This window comes from Ptychodera flava, chromosome 14 (genome assembly GCF_041260155.1).
Source record: "Ptychodera flava strain L36383 chromosome 14, AS_Pfla_20210202, whole genome shotgun sequence".
Lineage (NCBI taxonomy): Eukaryota > Metazoa > Hemichordata > Enteropneusta > Ptychoderidae > Ptychodera > Ptychodera flava.
Genome location: NC_091941.1, coordinates 15,481,983 through 15,507,689, shown reverse-complemented (window position 1 = coordinate 15,507,689; position 25,707 = coordinate 15,481,983). Strand labels below are relative to the sequence as shown.

Genomic DNA, 25,707 nt, shown 5'->3' with positions numbered 1-25,707 from the left:
TACCAACAGATAGACCTACACACACAGATTTGACACACTGAGATGCACATACATTTGTGCAGCTTGTGTTTCCTTTGTTTTGGATTGAAGAAACAAGGAAAGTCAAAACCTTTGGTTAAGAGAAAATAATAAATGAAAAAAAATAACGCATTGATATCTTATTAATGACAGGTTTATAAAAAATAAAGTGACAGACAGAAAAATGTCATTTTTCCTAGATAACAATTTCTGAAGTTAATTATGGATGAGCTCATGTAAAATCTGTTCATGTTAGTTGATGTGTGTGGTTGATACGGTAATGCTTTGACAACCTACTGAAATAACCATGATTATGGCACTCAAAAAAAAATCAGAAATTCCAGAATTGTAGTCCATAATGTTTGCGTTCTCACAGTTCTATCACTTCATGCTGGCCAAGTTGCTGTTGACATATAACATTAATGCCTTTCTCATATAATGTACTAATTTCGGTGAAAAACAATATAAATGCCTGGTTTTACTGATGTCTTTCAGTTTAGAAGAAGAGTGTGCAATATCAAGCTGTTCACAGACTTTGGAGACAAGAAACATGGAACTTCACGGTGCATTAAAGAAACTCGCAACAGTACTCAGTAGACTGGAATCCTTCATTAGTGTGATTGGATCGGCCAGCATGAAATCCTGTGACATCTCAACAGCCAATCACACTGTCATATTCCAGAAATTGGCACAGTGCCTGGAGGATTTATACAGTGTCATGAAAGGTCGGTGGATTTCGCTTTTGTCTGTTCCCTATCAATGACCCATCCACTTCGTTCTAGACCTAAAAAGCATTATTGCCTATAGAGCAGAACTGTACCCTATCATGTGGTTTGCATGTGATACAGAACTGGCCAATTGCTGTGTTGTTTTAGAATTTACATAATGTATGGACGAGCACATTCAAACTAGACTCTGCATATCTTATTTACTGTGTGACATCACTACAGCCAGCCAATAACATGACTCAATGCAAAACAGTACAGTATAGCCAGCCAACCACATGGTTCTATATATGTTTGACTACCGTACAGTATTGTGTTCAAAACTCACTGAAGTCGAACATCATTTTTCTGTAGATTTGTGATGCAATTTATTTTTCTTGATTCCAGATGTATCAAAGCATTACAATTCCAAAGTGTCTTTAGAACATCAGTTACCTACAGCATCTCAGAAATTGAAAACAACTGACGAGTGTGTGGTCTCATCACTTATATCACTTGTCACATCCACTGGAAAGGTGAGAAAACCTCAGATTTTTTACCTTTAATGAAATCTGGTAGCATTCTGGAAGTGGTACAAAATATGGATTGTATTAGGACTGCTAGATAAAAACAATGTGTTCAATTTGTCAACTGAATTTCATTATATCATAGTTGGGGTTATGCTTTGTGAGAGTGGAGGACTGTTGACCCTTCACCCCATTTACCCTATGAAGGTTCACCGGCATTTATTACATGCCTCATATATCGAGCGTCGCATGCTCAATGGTAATTTGTTGATGACTTCGTGAGCCGCATAGTCATCATTTGACTGAAAGTGAACTTGAACTATTCGACATGACAACTTTGTTATTCAAAAATGTTCATATTACAAGTTTGACATAGGAAATCCGGTTTATAGAAAATTAGACGTTAAAATTCTGTAAACTGCTTAACATTGCTCTAAATACATGTATATCAATGCTCCATCTGACAATGAAAATCATTCTATTTTTCAATGGATTTTCATCCAACATGGAAGTAAAGCATCTGATTGTCATTCACAAATAAACTCAAGCATTTGGAGTGACAAGTATGTAAGAAATGCATGTAATAAAAATATTATAGCCCAAACAAGGGACTATGTACCCTCGAGGCAGGAGACCATTTGCCCTCCTGACATAGGGCAAATGGTCGCCTACCCTGGGGCACATAGTCCCTTGTTTGGGCTATAATATATAATATTGAAAGAAGGATATACTAAAGTCTGGGAGTGAAAGGGTTAACCTGTTCACTCCAAATTCCCAGTGAACAGGTCCACACTTCCCATTGATAACAATGGGTTTGGGCCAAACCAGGGTGGTGAAAGGGTTAAGGCAGCATCTCATGTGGCTTACCAAAGGAAATTTTTTTTTTTCATATTTTATGACCATTTTCTTTCGCTATGAAATTGTGAAAGTTAACTCCACAGAAATATAGATATGAAACTAAGCAGAACATGTCATACATAAAAACAAAGACATTGCAGAATGCTATTTCACATTGAACTTCAGACAGTTCACAAGCATTTGAAAACATATCAGGACTTCTGGAGGATGGGTGAACCCTTTGTAATTTTCCAGATCATTTGTTTTTTGCATAAATGTGGATTGCTATCTCAATGTTGTCATTTTTTCCATTTCAGATATCAAGTTTTGCAAAATCTCATCTTGACTTCTTCTGTAGTTCAGCTCTACTACGTCCCAGAGGCCATAGTCTAAGCGGTAGCTTTGATGGCGAGGGGCAGTCAACGTCACCAGCTGTCACTCAACTCAGACAGAGAGCTGTCCAGTATATGAATTCATTGAAGAGGGTATGTGAAGTCGATATACTCAATGCATTTAAATGCTGTGTTATAATGAGTTGATCTGAATAAATGTACCTTCTGTTTTTAGGTGGAGATTTCGTGTATGTGATGTTTCATAGCATCTCTCACATCAACCACAGTAAATTAACCATACACAGATAGATTGTATGTCTATCAGTCAACATTTGGCACTCATCAGCCCACAAGTTTTGCTCAAGATCCAATTGAAAATCCCTATTTTCACTGTACATGGATATATACAACACCTTTGAGCCATGTGTTAGTGTATTGTTCTTTTCATATTCTCATCATGCAAATTTGCTTTCTTACGTGATTTTTGAATTTTGCTTTGAAAAAAAGGGAGCACCCTTATTCAGATTCTTACTGCAAGTTATAGGGTTTTATGCAGAGAACTTTTTATGAATCGAATTTAGATCCCAGTGAAAATATAAACTATCAGTACACATAGTTGCAAAAAATTTCATTCATTGCCTTCCTTGAAGTTTGTCATTATTTTGCATTCCTCGTGTAACTGTCACTCAGCAAAGTAGATACCATTTACCGAGATTTTTACAAAACAATCAACCAAGATAATGATTTATGAGTGTATGTTGAATGAGGTTGATATTTTTGTTTTCATTCAGTAATACAAGTAAATTATTTTGAAATAACACATTTTAGGGATTCTTTATCTGATATTTTGCTTTCAAGACTCCAAATTTTATGGGAGGAATTTTTAACCATCTAATGGTATCCAGTGTATGGATAAGAATTGTGAGCCTTTCCGATTTATGCTTCAGGGGTTATTTGAAGATTTTTCATTTTCTTCTAAAGAAAATAACTTGCACAAGCAATGTCAAGAGAAACTATGCGTGAGACATGATAAAGTAAAACATGATAGTAATTCGTTTGGTCTTTATATGCGCATATGCCAGGCACCAGCAGAAACCGTGCCCTACTCGACCGCCATCCAGAATAGGAAAATTCTGTTGAGTTCAACGGAGAGCAAGGAAGGTCTGACCCAGCAAGTCGCCAGTAATGTGGATAAGATCACCAAGCTGGAGCAGGAAAAAGAACATTGGATGCTAGAGGCTCAGCTCACAGAGATCAAGTATGATAAAGAGCTAAAGGTATAATGACCTGTCAAAGTAAAAGTTACTGTATTGTGCATGCTGTTTTAGGCCTCGCAGCCTGCTAGAGTTGCTGTGATTATGGTAGAACATGCCTTGGAGACCAGATATTCAGATTTCCAAATTTTTACAATTCTTTTCTAATGTACCACTTGTAGGGGCTCATTTGAAGATCTTGGAGTAAGAAAAATATACACCTTAAAATCAAATTGCATTTATACCCACAGAATTAATGCAGTGAAGGTGGCCATTTTGAATTTCAAATATCTGTAAATCTTGGGTAATTTGTTTCTCTAGTACCAAAATTTGCATGGTGATTCCTAATTTTTATACTCCGTTTGGTAAGAGAATTATTGAAAGTTTCATTGAGGAAAGTTTGAACGTAAGCTTATGTCTTTCACTTTCGAGGCACATACTACCTTAAATAAAGTCATTTTGTGTCACCTCATGGCTAAAATTTATCCATACACAAGTACTTGAAGTAATTATACACAGGGAAGGTGAAGAGATTAAACATGGAACATAACGATGTTATGCTGTCAGGACAAGTGAGATACTGTGGTGTAATATTATGACATAATCCTGCTTGTTGGAGATTTCCCACAAATCAACCCAACATATGTCAAGCATAGATGCAAATCATGGAAGAGCACATAGAAGTGCTAGCCAAAACCCTTGAAAAGGCCAACTATAATTGCAATATTTAATAGTGTGATAAACACAGTCATCGTGCCGAAGTAATCACAGCTTTAATATGATCTTTGTTTGTTTGTTTCAGAAAGTCCAACAGCTTGAAGCAGAGAGAACCAACAATCAACATGGTCAGGTACCATCAAAGCCAGTTGATAAAAAACCTCCCAACAGCCCCACAAGTGTTCAGTTGAATCAAGACGGCATCACACAGACTTCTCATGTGAGTACTTTGAAAGGCACATATTTGCTCAGTGTATCAAAATGTGTCAGAAAAGGAGATTTTCAATGTTCTGTGTGCTGTGAAGAGCATGTTGAATATGCCTTTGTTTATGTTGAAACAAAGTTGACACTGGAAGGGAATGTAATATTGTCAATATTTTTGAATAGGTGATTCTAAATATTGTTTCAGAGAAGAAATGGCCTTCAAAAACGCAACATTAAACGTGTCAGTTTGGTGCAAAATACAACTATCTCTGAGTCCATCTCTTAGGTAGAGGAAAAATTGTTAAAAGTACTCATTTTTTCCCCACATAACTTGCCCCATTCATTGTCTAATAACTATGACACTGACCGAGTTGTTCTTGTCTTGATTTTGTGGGTCCCATTTCATAAACTTTTGAAGAGCGCCCCCAACGATGTTGAATGACATTGCTGAGCACGTTTTACTTTAAAGGGAAACCTAAGTCCAGCGACTTTGACAGTTTATCCCTTCCAAAATCACCCTTGAGTAAAATGCAGCTCAAATTTGCAACATTATTGTACGCGCTGACGACTACGGCACGACGAAAAGAGAACTTGAAGTAGACGACATTTATGGAAATGAGCCCGGAATTCCATGGGCGCGAAAGGGCTCATGGGAGAAGCGTGCGTGACGTCATCGGTGATACAGACGATTGTAGCTTGCAGCTGGAGGAGTACTGTGTACAGTTCAGCGCGTTCGTAAGACGACTATGGAGAGTTCGGACAGCGATATTTCTGACATCGAGTATTACTTTTCCCTGACTGAAATCAAACCATACTAATTTGAACCTGTCCAAGATATGTTATAATTAGAAAGCATCTCAAAACATCGTTCATATCTTGGTTGCTTGCGTTTTGTGTATGATTCAGCGGAGGGAGTCACTGTGCTTGTACAGACCCCGAACTGGATTGGAGACACTGAGTGACCCTGCGATCCTTCAACACTACGTTTCTAAAACAGAGTTTTCTGTATCAGTCGCTTAAATTATTTTTGGTTCGTGAATGATACGGAATGATTGACTGATTGTATGTGTTACCGTGTAAGTCGAGCTTGGCCAGATCTTTAAGGTTGCGAAATCTCCGATATGTATCAGAAAATATTTATTCGCGATTTGACAAATCTATTATAGTGTCGTCTGTTTTTCGAAGCTGGTGTCGAACTTAGGAAGTCGGACTTACTCAGTTCTACAAAGTGATGAAATCGCCGATATAATGAATATTTGCCCGCTATGTAAAAAAATAGTATCGTCTTAAAGCTTTTTGTAAGGAATGTGTTTCATACAAGACCAGCCCAAACTCCCGATGATTTCCGATATGTCCTCTGTTCAAGTCCCGATCGCCAAGTAAAAATGTTTACATGTAAAGAATGTAGGCCCTAATTTGTGCAAGGGCCTCCCGAGTCCCGATGATATCCGATCGGCCCTCTCGACGAAGTGTCGTGTGGACATTTAATGAAAAAAATGCTTTACATGTAAAAAATGTATTTCGTGCATTAATAAATCTAATAATGTAAAACATACAGTATTCTTGACTTCCGGCCATGGATGCTATTTTTGAACTAAGAGTCGGACAGAGGTATTCGGGTGGTCAGATCTGTTAGCTGGTGAAATCTCTGATATACATCGGATATTTACCCACGATTTGACAAAGCTTCGTCTAGTATCAGAGTTAAAGTCCTAAGTCGCCGATATTTATCGGATAAATATCCGTGATTTCGTAGACCCGGCATGCCAACACCACACAGTGCAAGTAAATCTAGGATCGTCTGGTATCGATATTAGCCTAGGAGTTCCGGCGCAATTGATATTTATCGGGTAAATATAATATCGGCGATTTCTCACACCCGGTGTGCCGAGACACAGTAGGCAAAAAGTCATTCCAATATCTTGTAATATCAATATTACAAGGTATAGTCCCGAAATTGCCTATATTTATTGGTTATATATCGGAGATGTGGCAGACCCGGGATGTCAAGATAAGAGACGCTTTGTGTAGTTTCGTTTAGAGTCCCGAAATCGCCAATATTAATATTTATCTGGTTAAAACCGGCGATAGTAGGCTGACTTAGCATGTCAAGATACGAACCGCATTGTGTAGTATCGTCTTGTATCGGTATCAGAATCCCGAAATCCCTTATAAAACAATCATCCTGAAAGAATTAGAACATAACGTTGTATCTTTTACAGATTTTTAAACTCGCCCGACTTTCTTTAGCCACTGTCTTCGAAAAAGCTGTTCTGTGGGAAGACGGTATATTATAAAAGCTGACTCCGTTTGTTCTTCCCTGAGTGATTTTTGCACTCAACTGAACAACAGTTAACTATTTTTTATGCTACTGAGCATTAAAGAGTCGTAACGTGCAGAACTGCACTCCTGCAGTCATAGACTCCAATGCTTTGGTAGGTTGTCACACACGTTCGTGTATCGCCGATGACGTCACGCACGCTCCTCCCATGAGCCCTTTCGCGCCTATGGGATTCCGAGCTCATTTCCATAAATGTCGTCTACTTCAATGTCTCTTTTCGTCGCTCCGTAGTCGTCGGCGCGTGCAATTATGTTGCAAATTTGAGCTGCATTTTATTCAAGGGTGATTTTGGAAGGGATACACGGTCAATGTCGCTGGACTTAGGTTTTACTTTAAACCCAATTGAAAGCAGTGACAGAGCAAATGTAACCCCAAACTTAACTGATTGCAACCACCAAAAGATGATCATAGATTACAGACATGACAAAATTTCAAGGCGAAGATCTTGATGGGATATTTCATGTTGAAATTTCACATTTTACTGCAAGCTTTATTATGATTAAAAGTCTAAAAATAATGTAAATCATATTATAACGAAAGCCTAACAGAGCCTTTGCTGTCTTTATCACTTTCAACCATCATATGAAACACCGAGAGCAATTTCTAAGTTCCAGTTGTCTAATTTCCCCTCCATCTTGTCTTTCACTACAGCTAGGTAAAGTTGAAACCACGGCGACACCGGGCGAGAAAGACGACGAATCCCGGGAGCAGATGATCAAGAAACACTACACCAACAGAATTGCAGAACTCATGGTGCAGCTGCAGAAATCTGATAGCAAGAGTGTCAACTTCCATGCAGAGGTAGGTGAACTATTCCTTTCTGCTGTCAATGGTAAAAATAATTTGATGTGACTCATACATTCAGGCACTATGTCTACCTTTGCCCAATTTTGTAATTTTAGGATACTAACATATGTGGAATGTGGTCCTCAGGTGCTCAATAGTGTGACACAAAGTCAGAATTGTGAATGTAAATGAAATTCCCTTTAAATTGTTGTACATATATGTGTAGCAGGTACATGTATATTCTGACTGAGATAAAATTTAAAGCAGGTTGTTTCTGCTGCCTAAAATTCAATTTGAAAACAAAAAAACTGAAAATGTAAATTGAATGAGTACACAAATACATGAATCAAAGTCCAAATTCCACATAGATGTCCCTTTTTAACCAAAATTTCAGAGAATATGAAACATTTTGACTTTCAACATTTTGGCTTGACGACAAAGCAATGTTATGTTGTCACTCTTACCAATTTAGAAAATTTTTTGTCCGCATTTGTTCCTGCTGTGTCTGAGTGCATTTTTCAATTGCTAATTCCCTGATCATGTTGAATACCTGTGTAGTTCAAATATCTGTGGGGTGTGTGTCTGTGTCAGTGTCTGTGTATGTTATGGTGCCGGTGTCAATGCTTATACTTAGCAAATTTGACATCATGCCCCTGTATTGTAATGTTATCATCCAATGAGATTATATCCGTTTAGCTATTTCTTGGATAGTTCACAGAGACCATTACAGAAAGGTTGGCTGGACCTTTTAGAACAATTTTTAAGATTGCGTCTATAATGTTTAGAGAACAATGTTGAATATTGTGAATGAAAGCCGCATAGCCCTGCTGGGTGGCAGAGGGTTTCATTGTGTTTACCAAATGGGGGGTGTTCAAATAGTCTACTATATTGTCAATGTGTATACCTTTGGTGTTGGTCCATTCACATGTGTAATGCCATAACAAAGATTGCTCAGAAATGAGCTAAACCATTCTTGTAGACTGTTCTATTTTCTTAGAAGGGGTGATGTTTTGAGTATGCTGTCCCATGTCGGGTCACAGTATACCAATTATATTGGAGTAAACCATTGTCGTTGAGGTTGAGTATCTTTATTGCAACCTTGAAGTTGCTGCTGAAAAATTTTGATTTGTGCAAAAACGACATTTTGCTTTTCCAGCATAATGACTTGTCACGAGGAGAAATACTATGAAAAAGTTTACAGAGAACAAACTGTTAAAATTTTGAGTTACGGAAAGGTAACTTGCACATTTTCTTTCCCTCCTTTTCATGTTAATCTTTGGTCTTTGAAAATGGTCGGACCCACTAGTGGTATCATTTCAAATGTTGTGAATGGTTTGTCATCTTTTATGACTCATCCTGTGAATCATATTGTCCTTGAGCACTCGATCAACTATACTAAATTTTTGAAAAGCTATATTTGATTGACTTTGACTTTTACAGTGCACAAAACCGATGTTGATATTGGCATTGAAAGCATTTCTCAAAAAATTGTGAAAAAGTATGTGAAGCGTGAAAAAAACAGATATGAACTGAGAATGCTCAGTCCCCTATTTCAGCATATAGTCTGTAAATTGAAACTTTTTTCCACAAGTTTGCAACTACTTTGATATTGTTATGATCAACATCACTACCAATATTCACCATAGATTAATTTTGAGAATCATTAAGTGTACAAATATATAATTAGCTGAAATAAAAATACTAAATTTCTTTGGCTACTGTCATTGTATCACCACTTTACATAGCAATTACCTTTGGTCAAGTCCTTCAAGCTGTATATGCCAAACCATTAAAGGTCATTAAATATGAAAATTATAAATTAGCTGACGCAAAAGTACAAAATGCCATTCACTACTATTGTATATCTTTATCATCAATATACATAGCGTTTTTATCAACTTTAAGTTCTTTCAGTTCAGCATGTTCATTAAATACTTTATTTGCTATGTAGCAAATTTTTTGAATTATTATTATTATTATGAATTTTTTTATCATACTGTGCCTACATACAATATAGTAGACTAAGTGTTATAAAGTTATTATTATTATTATTATTATTATTATCACAAATGCAAATTATCAATTTCTGACATGGAAATGCAAAATGTCTTTCACTAATACAGTATCATTGTTTCATCAGATCCATACTAAGTTTCATAAACCTTCCAGTCTTATCTCGCTAATAAGGAAAGTTTATTAAATATGCAAATTAGTAATTAGCTGAAGTAAAAATGCTATGTAATATAACACATGAGCTCAAAAAAGGGTTTGGTGTTGTAGATTGTGTAGACAATTAATGTGCCAGACAGATCACTGAACTAGTTATGTAACCAACCCTTTGTACAGACAGGAATCAATACCCACACTGCACTGTGAAATAGTGTGATCGGGTGTCAACGGCCTGGTTTTGAAGCCAGGCAATTGCAAGACAGTGCCAATTAATGGTAAAGTGAAATGCTGAATAGCAGAATATGGTAATTAGAATAATTAAACCTGATTACTATGCAATACCCTCTACTGTTATTGACAACACAGGATGTGATGATGTAACAGACCCATAATATCAAATGCAATTAAAACTAGTCCAGTCATGTGTGTCTTTGAGAATTATCTTTAATCCACAGTTCCTGGTACACGCTGACACTGGTCTTGCACTAATCAATGCATTATCTGTACCGTAGCTTCACAATCTATGGTGTAAATCAGTTTCTTGCCAATAATATGATTGGTTGGTTTTTTTCTGAAGTGCAGATATTTGCCAAAAGTACCTCCCATTATTACAACAGCCTTTGGTAGCTACACAATGTGCGTATTGCAAATTATTGACAAATAACGGTTTTACGTTTTTCTCCCAATTTATTCCTCGATAGAAACACTAACATCAATAGCAACCACAACCTCTCAAGCATATTCCAATATTATCAGCCAAACGTGGTAAATGTTAATGAATCTGGTAGTATTTGATTAGTCCAAATTGGAACATCCCACTGTGATGTGAGTGGGGGGAGGGGAAGTTACCCTGTCCCTCTTCCAAGATTTTAGTTGGGGAAATGTATCCCATACCTCTTCAATATGGAACATCCTGCTCTGACATCCTGGAAAGGTGGTTGACCACTTCTGAGAGGTCAACATCCTGGCCAGAGAGGTGAACGGCCACTGGCAGAGTTGACTGACCATCGAGAAAGTATGATGACCACTTGGTTGACCATTGCCCGGAGAGAGTTGTGAGGTCAATGACTCAATTAGTACGCTGTCGATGACTTTTCTGGTAAAAATAATGAGGCATTGGCTTCCTGTGCCTTGTTTGAATATATTTAAAGCATGTATCGCAGCAATTCCTGTCATTTCTTGTTCAGACAACGTTAAATTTCCTTTGATTTTTAAGATGTAATATGTTGGTAAAATATGTCCCAAAAAATTTCACTGTATGCCGAAAATTAGGATTATAAAATTCACAGAAAAAATGTCATGTCCCTCAACTTTTCTCACTGAAAAAAAGCAACTGCTAAAACAAAAAACATTGTCTCATTTTCTCATAGACTAGGACACTTCCCAGCATAATAATATACAACATTGATGAACAGCTAGTGCAGGCCATTGATCAGAAATAAGCATTTAATATTGTCCCATAAATCTATTCACCGTGTACTGTACAACGGAAAAACAGAGTTACTTAGCATTTAGAAAATTTGCAAATGAAAGTATCTGCGGCTGACTTTGCTACTTTTATGAACAAAATTTCAATATCTGTAGCATAGAATTAGTTATTTCAAGGTAAATTCAGCAAATTACGTCTGGTCTGAGGAAGATTTAATCACTTGATATCTTTTCCTTGGCTCTTTTCTTTGGAGACTGAATATTTGATTCAAATTTCTTTCACAAGAGATGTGTACTTCTCCATGAGCTGCTGCTGTGCAAAAAGAATTTCAATATGGTGACCATTTGTTGCCCGTACAATGCAACAGTTAATTAAATGAAACCTTTTGAATGTAGACAGCATTTAGTCCCTTTCACCACCGTGGTTCAGCCCGAAGTCATTGATATCCATGGTGATTGTGGACTTGGTTACTAGGAAGTAGGGGTGAACAGGTTCAAGTCTGGTACAAGAATAGTTGTGTTATTTTTCCAGTCAAGCAAGAAAATGCAATTTGTCTGAAAATAGTCTCCACATCTTAGAACCAAAAAGGAAATAATTTCGAGATGCTTATAGTTCATATGTTGTGATAGCAGAGCTTGGTGAGGGCTTGCAGTGCCACGGAACAGTCTCCATTGATATAAATTCATGGGTGTGAATGTTACTCCCCGTACCCAGGCATTGGCAATCCCAAGCAACATAAAAATCCCCAAGAGCCTCGTTTTTATGTTGAAGCTGAACATGGATGAAGGATGGATGATTTCATCGACTCAATAATTATTCAAAACTATCAATAGCTACTTGGACATCAAACCGTTTGAAAATGTTGATTCCTCAGTTTATAATGGTAACAGTAATCTCGTAAAAAAATTGTATTGCAGGTATTTTTAAATGAGTTCTTTTATTTTGACCTATTCATCCTCTTTTACGACTCTTTATCATTGTGGTTGGGAAAAAAATATGTTTTTGTCACTCACTTCTCACTCAAAACTGTCCAGCTCTCTAGATAACTGCTTTTTCTCCATCATGATATTTTGTACCAGATTGTCACAAATAAGGTCAGAGTTTACACAGAAAAGAGTGTTTGCCTTATTTAATTTCTATGCCAAACTGCCGCAATCACATCATGAAATTAACTACCGTATTTCTTCACACACTAATGTTAAGCTCAGCTGATGTATTGTAGAAAACAGGCTTTGGTTCTAACTTGATCAAAACTAACTGCAGTAGTGTGATTAGATATTGCCCAAGCCAGTGCTCCTCATTCTGTACCACTGCTTTGATCCAAAATCAGCCACTTTCACTGAGAAATAGAAGCGTTTAACATCGAAGTTATAAATATTCATAAAGTGATTGATATTTTCACATTAGTTGACCAACAGTGAGCACTGAATAGCATATTATGCAAGCACAATGGTTACGGTAATGTTTTGCCAGTTCAGTCATTTACAAAAAAATTCATATCACAGTATTACTGTTAGCCAAATGTCAATAACCAAAAATACGTCTTTTTTCTCAAAGTCTTAATTGTAGCGTTAACATAGTGACAGTGAAAATGGAGTGAATGGGTCAAAATGTTTTTGTTGATTGCCAGAAGTCTGACAGAGTTCTGTGTAAATGATACTCGCAGTGTTCTGGAGTTCTTACATTGTAAAAGCAAACTCTTAATTCTTTTAAGCCTATTCACAACCATTCCCCTGTACCTAGGTCCACCCCTCCCTGTTTAACCCTTCCACCACAATGGTTCGGCCCAAACCCATCATTATCAATCGTGAATGTGGACTCATTCACATGGAATTCAGGGATGAACAGGTTAAAGCACTGGGGAAGTACCAATGTCCGTTAGTGAAAGCATGACGCTTCTTGCATAATTTCTTGAACAGCAATGTTTATTTTGTCGCTTTGTTTCAACACAGTGTTCAACTTCAAATTATATCGGAAATTATACTTTTTAAATGTGCCCTTGGATGGATGGATGGATTTTAAGTGAACAATTTTAACCCCTAGAATGGACAATGTGTATGTGTGTATACCAGATATTGAGATTTGGGCTCTTGTTATAATCAAAAACTTCCACATGAAAACAGCAGTCAGTGCAGAGATTAAAAGTAGAGGACTACTAGTGGGTCGTGCAGTGTCAGCCAATTCCATTGATTTGCATATGCAAATGCCAAATATTATCATTATGATATTGCCATTTCTCTTGAAAGGCTCTCAAAAAGACTTGGCATGAGAAGCCATTCTGAAAGTAATTCAAAAAGCTATAATGCCATGCCAGATTTCAAGATAAACTTGCAAGTTAGATTGATTCTTTCTTTTCGAACATTTCTCATCAAAAAATACTGCCTCTGCAGTTTTCTCGGCATGCTTCTGATAGCTGTATCATCATGCATCTTCATGACTTAAGTCAGTAACTCATCTGTGCCTTCATACATCTGCAGACCATTTGTAGAGGAATGTAACAGAAATCTGCTCTGAAAAGAATAACGATTCTTCAGTTAAGCTGCCTGGCGCCTCTTTCTGTAAAGGCTTGAACTTTGCCATAGAAAAGCTATGTAAGCCTCAAGAAATCAAAAGGTATCAGGTATTTCTATGGGAGGTATCCCTGAAAGACAGATTGGCACACTAATTTTTCATCATATTTTTTTCATCATATTTCCTGTCTGCTCACTGTTACCCAAAACGTATGCAATTGTGAAGAAAGTAAATATCCTTTTTTAACATAGTCACCTAACTTAAGTGATACAAAAAGCAATTTTTCTTAGACAAGTTAATTAAATGTTTTTATTATGCGTGCTCACTTTTTGTGAGTCCCTGGCTATTACCTCACTACATTCATTTGATGTCTGTAGAATTTTGAGACCTCTATGCTATTTTAACCCTTTGAGTGCTGTAATTTTTCCCATCAAAAATGTAGTACAACATTTTAACAATTTTTATGAATTTTTCAGTAATTTTCTTGATTATTTTGGACCAAATGGACATCATATTTCATTGGCTGTAGGTTTTCATCAAAATTTTGGCAAAAATCTGAAAAAATTTGACTGGGGTACATTTTATAATGGCGACAAAAGTTGACTTTGGTGCTCAAAGGGTTAACCTGGTAAGACCATGTATAGTGGAAAACTAAAGTTCAGAGTGATTCTTGCATTCGTCATCTTCATTCCTGTGTCTTCTCACTGGACAAATATCAGTTGCCCTTTGTACCTCTGTATATTGCCTTCTGGGTAAGGCACGGTATACAGATGTATATGCATTATTTCTGATACATTACATGTATTACACCAGCACCTAACAACAGCTTGCTTTGAATACAGCAAGCTACTGCAAACATAAAGAAAGGGCTATCTATAGCATGCTACTTTTTTCTTTCGGATGCAAAAAAAACGAAAAGTAGAGTCAGCTGCACCTAGTGTTCATAATACTTTTTCCTTTGTTTTTAGTTTTACACATTCTCGCCTGCCTGTCAAAAGGCATGGACAGGCCCCTTAAGCCAAACAATGTGCGTGATCGCTGAGGGGTTATCAGCTTTATGCATTGATTTATACATCATTTGACGTTGTCTGGTAGCAAACTGACCCACCATGGCTCTTTTTTAGAATTTCTGGCTGCCATTGTGTCTTGCCATCTGTCTTGAAGGTTGGACAGCATCTGTCAGTGTAAACTGAATTCATGGCCTTTTCAAACAGATCCACAGATTGTTTTAAACAGGTTTACTGGTACTTCCTCAATAGGAGTATATTAAAATCATGTGTCAAAAATTACTGCAGATTTAGATTTCATTTCATTTTTCCTCCAAAACATTACTGTTTCACAGGCTTTTCAGATTCTGGAACTCGGCAAACTTGTATGTCATTGATCATCATCTGCATAAAATGAACATCTGTCATACCCTAGATATCAGTAAATGATACCATATATATAGATCAGAAGGTGTGAAAACTGTAACCTTTGGATACTTGAAACTACACCATGTATTCAACTTTATTCACCCACAAAGGTATCGTTAAAGGGGAAGAGGGAGGCAGACGTGACAAGAGTGTTTAGAATCCAGTTTTGTGAAAAGGATGTATCGCAAGTATGTCGTCAGGAAATCCGCTTTGATTTCGTGACGTCAAATTCAGATTTCCTGCCCAAGTGATGCAAAATGGAATGTTCCAGGCCGACAGGTGCTGCTCGGTGTAAAACTCAGTGAAAATGACCACAACAAGTATCAAAAATCCCCAGTGATTAAATCATGGGTGGGAATGAGGGAATTAGCAAGGACAACAGATTTCTCGACTTTTGATGCCATTATTCCCCAATTCCCCAAATCCCTAACCTAGTTACTGAAGCAATTCACAGCAGAAGATCTAATTCTTGCGAAAATTTGACCTAGCCGAGTTTCGGGGCAGACTTGCCTCATTTTCGGCTCTCAATTGACTCGTATCCAAGTCACATGAACTGTGCTGCCCTAAATATATCCACTAACCCAGTATGGCAACCCATTACCTGTTTGCGCATCAAATGAGGGAAGCCGTATAACATGACATCACCGTTAAAATTAGCATATGTAGGACACCAGCTCAGGGTTTGACCACTTCTTACTGTGGGGTGGTTAGGGGTGGTGAATAGATCACTGTATGATGGACTACTGATATAAGCAATTGTGCTCGTAACTCAGGCCCTTTTGGTATTGGACCCCATATGTAAGAGGGGTGCTCTGTCTTGTACGTTTTCATTTTCTCAGTGAATTTTCAGTGCAAATTATTCAGTTTCTTCGCTTCTGAACCACTCCATTTCATCTGTGCATGTCAAGTAAATCTAATGACCCATTTCAATTTGCTCTCAGACAACAAAGGGCAGCTATCTTGAGGTTCAGTGCAGTGCAGAAAAGGGGATCATGCTTTCTTCGAACTTTCAGCAACAACATTCCCCTGTAAATTTTTAATTTTTTCCAAGAAAAGTCACTCACAGTTTCTGAATGCAGCAATCACAGAGGGAAAACCTTTTTGTCCAGGTATATGCCTTGACATTTGTCACGGAGCCCAAGATATGCGAGAATGCCCCTGTCTATCAAACAAAATGGTCTGCTCCGTTCAGTCGGCTATTTTTGTATGCCACCCTGACTGTACCGGCTGTTCAAATTCTTTGCTGATGAGTCACTTTGCTGACTCATTTGTGCTTTGAAAATCCCCTCTATTTTGCCTCCTTTCAACGTCTGCGGTTCGATGTACGTAATACTCTGACAATTGCAACTGAAACCTCCCCCCACCCCAACCCCAACACCTCCCTGAAAAAAAAACAAGGTCGTTTAATTGCTGTACGTGTACACATTACAAAGTCAGTATGTGCCAATGATTTTTGCAGCCAGGTTTAAAAATATCTCGCATGTCAGAAAAAAATAATAACCTATGATGATTGAAATTATAATATCTGTTCATAGATTTCTGGCCTTCTCCAATCAGCCTTGTTTTTTAGTGGGTTTGAGCCGTAGTTTAGAAAAACAAGAGGACATGCAAAGTGGGGCGAGATGAACTCTAAATTTCAAACTTTATTGAAATTCCTTGTGTCATGATTTGCCTACATCCTGGAGAGTAAATAGGTCGCTTCAGTAATCTGACCAGTAATTTATCAGCCTTAGGGCAACGCTCTATGCAAAATATCTAATGAATATGAAACACCCGCAGCCTACTTTTTTTCTATTCCCAAAGTGATAGATAGATCCTGTTTCATTCATTTCTTATTTAATTGCTTGAACTGAAGAACAGCTGACCTACATTTTAGATCACAACCACAGAAAGTCAAGACAACGATGAAAAGCAACAATATGTCCTATCATTCTGTGGATATTTTTACTGTACATAGATAGTTGTCGTTGTCCTCATTGTCAATTACAAAGAACATCACTTTATGCAAAGTACCCTTTTTTTAATACACTATATTTTCATTTTAGACAGCAGCATTTGACAATTATAGAGTCATCATCAGAGCTGAAATCCAGGTCCTCACTATCATAGCGGGGTAGTTTAGACAATATGTTGTTGTACCAATCTTGCACATTTCTCCTTGTTAACCGAGTGAATTGAAATCTGAGAGAGAAGTTGAAAATTGACCGACAAAGCACATTAGGAGCCAGAATATGTAAATATATCTTTTCAGTGACAAACTGTCTTTGTCATCAAGCATTGAACTCCTATTCCCCTCGCTGCACAAACTCCTAGACCATACATAGATCCAACCGTGCCATTTATGTGCAAATCATCATGCATATAGTTGCACTATAGAATTTAATGGATCTGTCATTACAGAGAAATTAATGGAATTGTACCATGATTAAAATCCCCCGACAATATTGTACCGCCATGATTAAAATTCTCTGGCAATATTGTGCCGGCGGTATTTACTTCTCTCATGAAAATCAACCGTTCACAGTCTTTACGAGATTCTGTGAAGTAGGTCGCACTGGAAGTAGGACGGCAGGAACTTGTCAGATTGATGGAAATGAAAAGATAACAGAAGTTGCTGGACAGGTCATACCATATCCCATCATGCACTGTCTGATCCATACCACACTTGATTCACAAGGACTTTTTCAATAAATGTCACCGAAGGTGTTCACACCACTAAAGTTATGATTTTCAACCGTCCTCCAACCTGAAGAGCAGTTTCAGCAAGGGAAACATTGCTGAAAGTCTCCTATGATCCAGGAAAAAGTCCTTGAAAGGGAATACTGGTAACTGATTTAAATTGCAGGATTTTTTCCCACCAGGGAATGGTATATTCCAAGGTCACCCAGAGGACATAACGTAATGGGAATGACTATGGCATTTTTCCAGCATCAATATGCCCTAAAAATAGAAAAGAAATGATTTCTGTACTCATCTCTTTCTCTCCAAATTTATTGCCACATTTTGTTTTCTTGCTATGGAATAAATTAAATTTGCTATCGAGGAAAAATGCTCAAAGCATCACTTCTCTCTGGTGACTCTGCCTGATTTATGTGAGACTCTCATCAGAGAAAATGTAGTGAGTGCGTTAACCTCAAGTGAGACATTTGTCTCGGCTCTAGGGTGCAAAGACAGATGGAACACAGGCGTAGACAAAATAGACAGCCAGCTGAAGTTTGTGGGTCATTTATCAAAGGTTGCCGTGTCCTTAAAAGCATCATGGGTAAAGGAGTTCAATTGACCAAGGAAGGTTTACCCTCACAGAAATGCAGACAATCATATTTTAGAGATGTATATGTTTATGGGAGATGTGTTTACCTGTGGTTTATTTTGTTGCTTAAAAAAAATGAGGACATTTTCAATTCAACTGCACTTTAGCCAATACAACTGTACTTAAGCCATCAAAATATTTCACAACTTGATTGAAATTTACACTGTACAGTGGACTCATACTCATAGTGGGCAAAACAAATCACCAGTTAGTTTAATTAATGCTATGATTAATGCTTAGTTGGACTGTCAAAACTTTACATTGGCGGACCATCAACCGTCCGCTTGAAACGATTACATGAGTACATTGTCCGAAGAGATCTCTCTCAGGTCATCGTCAAGTGGTAAAACCATGACTAGTCCGCCACATTGGCATGTCTGTACTTTTACTATCTGCCAACTGGTCAGAGTACTCGTCCTGAGATCATTTATCCATCATGCTGAATTTTCTGACTTCTGTGATGTTTTCTGGTGACTAGAAAAGTTTTTTATCAGAGATTAGGTATGGATCATACAGTAGGTTAGAAGATTAGTGCGATTTGATTTGATTTCTATTTCTTGTATATGTATTTATTTTTTTAAGATATTTATTTTATTTGATATTTATTCATTATTTATTTATGTATTTTATATATGTATTTATTTATTTATTGAGCTTGCCAGTCTACTCACTTTCTCGCTTGTTTACTAGCTTACTCACATATTGTCACCACTTACCAATTTACCTACATTGGTGTACTAAGGTAAACATGAAAGCTAAATTGTTGTCTGCACGAAGTGTTGGTAGCAAGATAGTACAGCAGTGGATTCACCGCTACCGCAAATTTGTGTTGTAGGTCATATGAAATAAAAGGTCAATCAAAAATAACCAGCTATCCATGTATAGTTAGTTTGAACCCAATTTTGTAGGTCATATGAAATAAAAGGTCAATCAAAAATAACCAGCTATCCATGTATAGTTAGTTTGAACCCACTTTGATCCATTTGTATGACGGTACATTTCTCATGAATTAACCTGAGCTGTCAATAACCTCGTGGCATACAGTTTTCTGAATATTAAAAGGGTCTATTTAATGCAGCCAAACACCCTATCAGCTGTCTCCAATACTGCCATTAACACATTTTATGGTACTTATAAGATGTAAATTTACGATCTTTCAATTTTGAAACCTTTTATTTCACTACAATGCACTATACCATGCACTTGCTAGAGTGTACATGTTTAAGTATGACAAAGTGTGTATATTTAGCTGCCTTTCCTAAAATATCTTTCGTCATAGAAACGCTGACACAATAAGTCAGTAGACATTGTTTGCCTAGGTTTCACTCTGCTTGCACCAGCCACTGACTGGTTCCACTGGTAAAATGCTGGTATTTGCAACATGGTAAATATCATCGCTGATACCCACCATGCATTGGTTATCATGCACTCAATCAAGCTTTGAAGGCTTATTTGTCAGGACTTTTTTTTTCTGTCTTAATCGGTCATCATCCTTTTGCCTCTATACCCTCATTTAGTTTAACCCATTGAGCACCAAAGTCAACTTTTGTTGCCCTTATAATATATACCGAAGTCATTTTTTTTTTAGATTTTGCCAAAATTTTGATAAATAGCTTTAGCCAATGAAATGCGATGTCCACTTGGTCCAAAATTTTCAAAAACATTTTGAGAGAAAAATTCATAGCACTCAAAGGGTTAAGAAAGATAGTGTACTAATTTTTGAACTGTGTGTAATCAGTTTGTGTTCAATGAGATATGCCACCAACTGATAGCGTGTTGATGTGATACTGGGGTTGTCAACACTTGTCTTTCTGTACGGTCATTGACTCGAGCTCTGAATGCCGTTTATACTCCGTGTTATTCCGGAGTCATCTACACCTATTTTTTTCTTCTCTCTCCCGCTGGCCATTCCACCGTTAAAGGTCGATTGAAGGACAACAGTCAGACCGTACCATTTGCACATGGGTATGAACAGGCTCAAAATAAAATGGACTCTACCAATTACCTGAAGTAGGTTATCCAGTTACCTACAGTATGGGCTGAAACCATTGCATCTGTAGGGGTTGTAGGCCCTGCTTTACAGAAATCATTGCATGCTATCAGGTCAGGACTCTTGTACTTGTGTTACGCTAATTACCTTTGTTAAAAAAGGATTTTAGGAGCTTGAACCAGATTCTAACTACTTGCATGCAGAAATTTAAACCAGTTTGATATACTACAGTGTAGCAGATGGAGATCTTTGACAGATGTACTTGTATGTTCAATTATATCCTATTTCCTGTTTAATGCTTTTTTTTTTTTGAAAAGCTGAAAAGCTGTGCAATTGCAAAATACAAAGGAGAAACAAATTCTGTTGGTAATTACTATAGCTGTAGTTCCTCCCTGTTTTGGATAGGATTTCCCAACCTTGTATATCCAACCCTTTCATGCCTTTGGTGTTCTAGTTCAGGCGCATTAAATAGGCTGTGACTAACATAAACCTGGCAACTTTCGCTGATGTTGGGATGTTTGCAAGGCAGTATAAACCCCGCCCCTGTCAATCACCGTGACCTCTTCCCTGATAGAAGCAGGTCAGTTTTAATCCTGGTACTGTCCCATTGACTTCTGTGTTTAATGGCAGATCCATTAAACTTTATGCCGCAACTGTATTGATTCCCATATAAATGGTACGGTTTGATCTCAGTGTGACCCAAAAGTCAGTATAGAGTTTGGGGATAGGAGTTCAGTGTTCGATGGCAGAGAGTGTTTGTCGTATCAAATGATTTCCACATGAAAACAGGAACCAGAATATTTACACTCACTCAGTCTGATAGAATATACTAGGGAGTGAGTAAATATCTCATCGTGCAGTGCCTCTCAGGTGAATGCACTGCAGATCATTGGACTGCTGACGTGTTCAGTTCCAGGTAAGGGAACAGCCGTCAGCGTTTCACAAGAAACAAAACCAACTGGAGCCCTCAGCTGCGTGAAAGACTTCAAAATATGCTGTTGGCGTTTCGCAAGAAACAAAACCAACTGGAGCCCTCAGCTGCGTGAAAGATTTCAAAATACGAGTCATTTGATGTAGCCGTCAAGATTATATACCTGTCTTTTAGGAAAAGAAACTCAGGAATTCTGTGTTCAGAAATGAATTGCTGGTGAAATTATCATATTGTTATTTCTGTGAATAGACAACTGCAACGTTTAGACTGGTTCGACCGCATTTTATTGCGCTACAATCACAGGACGAAAAAGTTGCCCAAAATGATCAAATACGATATTTCAAAGACAGGATGTGACTTAAATGATGAATTTCATGATAATAAAAATAATATTGCTTGCATTATTTCAGCCTGCATGATGATCAAGCTCGTGTGAATTTGATAAATGAATAAATTTGACTAGTTATGTATCTCCAAGGCAGCCAGCTCCATATGGCGTCTCAAAAACCTCTTTTTTTTACTCCTTTGTCCCAGTATATCAGAAATGACCTATTTGTGTAATCATCAATTATCCAGTAATACTCCCACAGTGCAGGCTGTGTGCAATGATCAGGCCTTCCCCTTTATAGACTAGATGGTAGTGCATTCACTCCACAGGAAAGTGCCTTGACCTTTCCTAGAAGACAAGCCCATCTGCAAAGTTCATGCAATACGGGGCATGCCAGAGGCCGATCCAATCAGCTGTCTCTTTCATGACTTCAGATATTCTGGATTTCCTCAATATACATAACAGCCTTGCCCTAAATTCAACCATTTCTAGTTCAAGTCAAAACAGAAGCAGAAGTAAATCAGGTGTTATGGTGAGAGAACCCTGAATTTTATGTATAGGCATCTTTCTGAAAACTCGGCAAATCCCATTTTCTTTTCTCAAATTTATCTCTTCTGAAAGGAGTCCCACAGGATGTACCGGGGACAATTCATTTGAGCTAGAGGGATGTTTCTTCAAGCGGAAACTAATAGTTAACAACCAATAGACACAGTATATTTAATCTGTTCATACCCAGTGCAGAGTGAACTGGTCCACACTCACCATTGATATCATTGAGTTTGGGTCAAACCATGGTGGTGAAAGGGGTGTACCAAAGAGTGAAATGAATAAACTGTTGCTGTCCCCATCAGCATATGATAAAAATGTTGTGTACGTTTTGTTGGGAGGGGTAAGCTGTTAATATTCGGCTGTACGGTAATTTCAACTGTGATATGCAAAAAACAGTCATCCTTGATACAACAGTAAGGTCACAATAGTTCCTAAATAGTTGAAGGGCTAATAAATGTAAATTTTGATATAGATTTAAATATCTTCATTTAATATTATTCATATATTATAGCTTTGTCAATACCAGTGGATTTTATGAGGTCAACCTCCAAGATTATTACTGATAATGTATCCGATTATCAAATATTGTTGCCCCAGATTTTCTCTACATCTACAAATTCCCTGGCATTGCCAAAGCTATACGATGATAGCATTACTAATGTACCCCTCTTGGCCCATAATGGACTCAAGCAAACTTTGTACGCCTTAACGTACTCAGTGGCGCCTCATACATTATGTCGTGCAAAGTTTGCTTTTGTTCATAATGCGTTGGGGAGGGCGTACATTATTGCTTATTGATAAATAAAACAACTACATCTGTTTATTTTCCTATTAAGTATATTGAAATAGTATTAGCCATGCCAATACAACACTGTGTATGATGTACAGTGTTACTGCTGATGAAGTATATTGAAATACAAAGTATTTGCCATGCCAATACAACACTGTGTATGATGTACAGTGTTACTGCTGATGAAGTATATTGAAATACAAAGTATTTGCCATGCCAATACAACACTGTGTATGATGTACAGTGTTACTGCTGATGAAGTATATTGAAATACAAAGTATTTGCCATGCCAATACAATACTGTGTATGATGTATAGTGTTACTGCTGATAAAGTATATTGAAATACAAAGTATTTGCCATGCCAATACAACACTGTATATGATGTACAGTGTTACTGCTGATGAAGTATATTGAAATACAAAGTATTTGCCATGCCAATACAATACTGTATATGATGTACAGTGTTACTGCTGATAAAGTATATTGAAATACAAAGTATTTGCCATGCCAATACAACACTGTATATGATGTACAGTGTTACTGCTGATGAAGTATATTGAAATACAAAGTATTTGCCATGCCAATACAATACTGTGTATGATGTACAGTGTTACTGCTGATGAAGTATATTGAAATACAAAGTATTTGCCATGCCAATACAACACTGTATATGATGTACAGTGTTACTGCTGATGAAGTATATTGAAATACAAAGTATTTGCCATGCCAATACAACACTGTGTATGATGTACAGTGTTACTGCTGAGGAAGTATATTGAAATACAAAGTATTTGCCATGCCAATACAACACTGTGTATGATGTACAGTGTTACTGCTGATGAAGTATATTGAAATACAAAGTATTTGCCATGCCAATACAACACACTGTGTATGATGTACACTGTTACTGCTGATGAATGAATTCTAGTTTTTTCCTCTTTTCTTAGAAATGACGTAACGATATCTCTTAAATTTTTGTATTTTGTTTTAAGTTTCCTAAGGATGATCTTTTAAGTTTCTGTCAAATGGTTATAAAATTTGAAAGGTTATGTTTTTCAGGATATTTTCCTCATTTTTGGGTAGAATATTTTTTCTTTATCCCTTTCTCAGATAACTTTCAAACATGGTACAAAACTTTCTCTAATAAAACTTAATGTCCAGTAGCTTTTAGATTGGGTTTGTAGGTTTATCAGGATGTTCTTATTCACAGATATTGACTTGTTCACAGATATTAACTTGTTCACATATATCGACCTTATTCACAGATATTGACCTTATTCACAGTAAAATTCCCAATTGAGGCCGCACCTCTAATTGAAGCCGCACCCTGACTTTGAAACATGGTCTTGGCTCATTGTTTGCCCATTTTGGGTTTTTGAATTGTACCATTATAGAAGCCGCACCCCTTCTCTGAGCCCATCATGAAACAATGCATGCTGAAATTCACACCAGCTGGCTTGCGGCCCCTCATTGACTTGTGCTAATGATTGACAGGTGTCTTTCTTACAGAAAAAATACCCAATAGAAAGTTCCTTTTTAACACTACTACCATTGTGCATTTTGTCATTGATAGTAACAAAAGTACAAACAATGCCCCATGTATCGGCACGTTTGTGTGTACTTTCAACACGGCCGAAGTTTTTGTCAGTGTGGTAAACACCGCCATAGTCAATTACCTGATGCAACAATTTTGAAGCAACGGTGTTTGTGTACAAGTTAAAATAGTTGAGAGATTGAAATACCATGTTTCAAATACGTAGTTTTCATTCAATACCCACGTACCCTTACCGATGCCTGACGTACAACAACACCACCTGAACTGCCTATACTGTAGCTGCTGAAGGACCATGGTGGGTGCATATAAGCTTGTACACGTTCCGTTTTTGATCATGAGAAAATAAAATTTGACCACAAAACAGTTCACAAAAACATGCCAGTAAAGTTACCAAAGGTCATTCACTTGCCTTTATTGCACTATCGGAGTATGAGCCACCGGTTCGGCAACACATGACAGCTGTAAATCAAGGGTACCCATCTACCATGGACGCTTCATTTATGCTAATTTTATGCACGATTTTTTCAAAACCATTTGATCTTCTATCGCTTTCAAAATCGACTTACACGTCCAAAGAAATTGATTGTACAATCTCTGAATACAGAAGTGACATTTTTGTGAAATTTCAGCGTCCAAAAAACCCCTAAACTTGAAACAAAGACATCATGCATGCTGATGCTGCTGGTCAACATGGCCGACCTTAGTGAGACTATTCTATTTAGGGGACGGGGGTCAGCAGGGTCAGTGAATCAAGAAAGTACTGGAAAAACGTGTCATTTCTTTACGATGCTGTCAAGGGAACTCCAGTTTCCCATTGTTTTAACATCTTTTAATAGTTTCCTTATTATCTAAAAGGAATTTTACCAAGTTTAACGACCAAATACACTCTCCTAACGTTTCTATATTGGAGTTACACTAGGGTAGGGGCTTTTTATGCGGGTAATTTATTCACGCAGAATTCATTGGTACTAATTTGCATAACAATTGCGATTGCCCCTGCAATGCTTGGT

The 25,707-nt window shown here is 37.4% G+C and overlaps 1 protein-coding gene across 1 annotated transcript in view; it reads left to right on the top strand.

The window, feature by feature from the left end:
- LOC139149519 (protein phosphatase 1 regulatory subunit 21-like) overlaps nucleotides 1–25,707 on the top strand; it is a 41,672-nt gene that overhangs the window by 9,633 nt on the left and 6,332 nt on the right. Inside the window, exons 10-15 of the mRNA XM_070721310.1 lie at nucleotides 514–743; nucleotides 1,131–1,258; nucleotides 2,404–2,571; nucleotides 3,501–3,695; nucleotides 4,474–4,608; nucleotides 7,585–7,734. Of these exons, the coding sequence (XP_070577411.1) occupies nucleotides 514–743; nucleotides 1,131–1,258; nucleotides 2,404–2,571; nucleotides 3,501–3,695; nucleotides 4,474–4,608; nucleotides 7,585–7,734 (1,006 nt within the window). The remainder of the gene's footprint in view (nucleotides 1–513; nucleotides 744–1,130; nucleotides 1,259–2,403; nucleotides 2,572–3,500; nucleotides 3,696–4,473; nucleotides 4,609–7,584; nucleotides 7,735–25,707) is intronic.